This window comes from Gymnoscopelus braueri (assembly GCF_963280865.1).
Source record: "Gymnoscopelus braueri genome assembly, chromosome: 11".
Taxonomy (NCBI): domain Eukaryota; kingdom Metazoa; phylum Chordata; class Actinopteri; order Myctophiformes; family Myctophidae; genus Gymnoscopelus; species Gymnoscopelus braueri.
Window position 1 is genome coordinate 31481212 of NC_137613.1, and position 671 is coordinate 31481882.

The 671-nt window shown below is 42.3% G+C and overlaps 1 protein-coding gene across 1 annotated transcript in view; it reads left to right on the forward strand.

Moving 5' to 3' along the window:
- Positions 1 to 238: 238 nt before the first annotated feature.
- The window catches only part of LOC308095582 (glycogen phosphorylase, muscle form-like), a gene marked incomplete at both ends in the record, with an annotated part of 16309 nt that continues 15876 nt past the window's right edge, over positions 239 to 671 (forward strand). Inside the window, one exon of the mRNA XM_080442633.1 lies at positions 239 to 445. Within this exon, the coding sequence (XP_080298759.1) occupies positions 239 to 445 (207 nt within the window). The remainder of the gene's footprint in view (positions 446 to 671) is intronic.

The window sequence follows — 671 nt, forward strand, 5'->3', positions numbered from 1 at the left end:
AACAAGCACTGTTATTTACAGATGAATGCTGCATACTGTTCTACTTTTTTCTTTTCCTTTTTATTTTGTTATGTCGTATTATCAGGTCTGCTGTCTCCCCCTTACTTCTCAAATAGCCACTGTAGCCAGCAATGTGACAAGTGAAAAGGCGTTCCAAGAGAAGGGGCGTTCCTGTGCACATCTTCTACAGTCCATTGTGTACACAACAGTTCCTGTGTCTTTGATTAGAGCTGGAATCATGGAAGTGCCTCTGAGTGACCAGGAGAACAGAGATGTCTCTGAGATCAAGAAGAGCTTCAACCGGCACCTCCACTTAACCCTGGTGAAGGACAGGAACGTGGCGACCCCCAGGGACTACTACTCGGCCCTGGCCCACACTGTCGGGGACCACCTGGCGGGACGGTGGTTCTCCACCCAGCAGTACTATTATGAGGAAGACCCCAAGGTAGGAACTGCAATGGTGGGAGAAGTACTCGGATGTTTTACTTGAACAAAAAGTAGCAATACAACAATGTAGAAATATTCTGTTACAAATAAATAATCTTTAATTCAAAATTTTACAGGAGAAAGGTACAGAAGTGGCATCAAAATAAATAATAAATACATTTTATATACAGTATATAGTACCAAATGTAAAAGGACTCATTATACAGAATGGCCCATTTCAACAT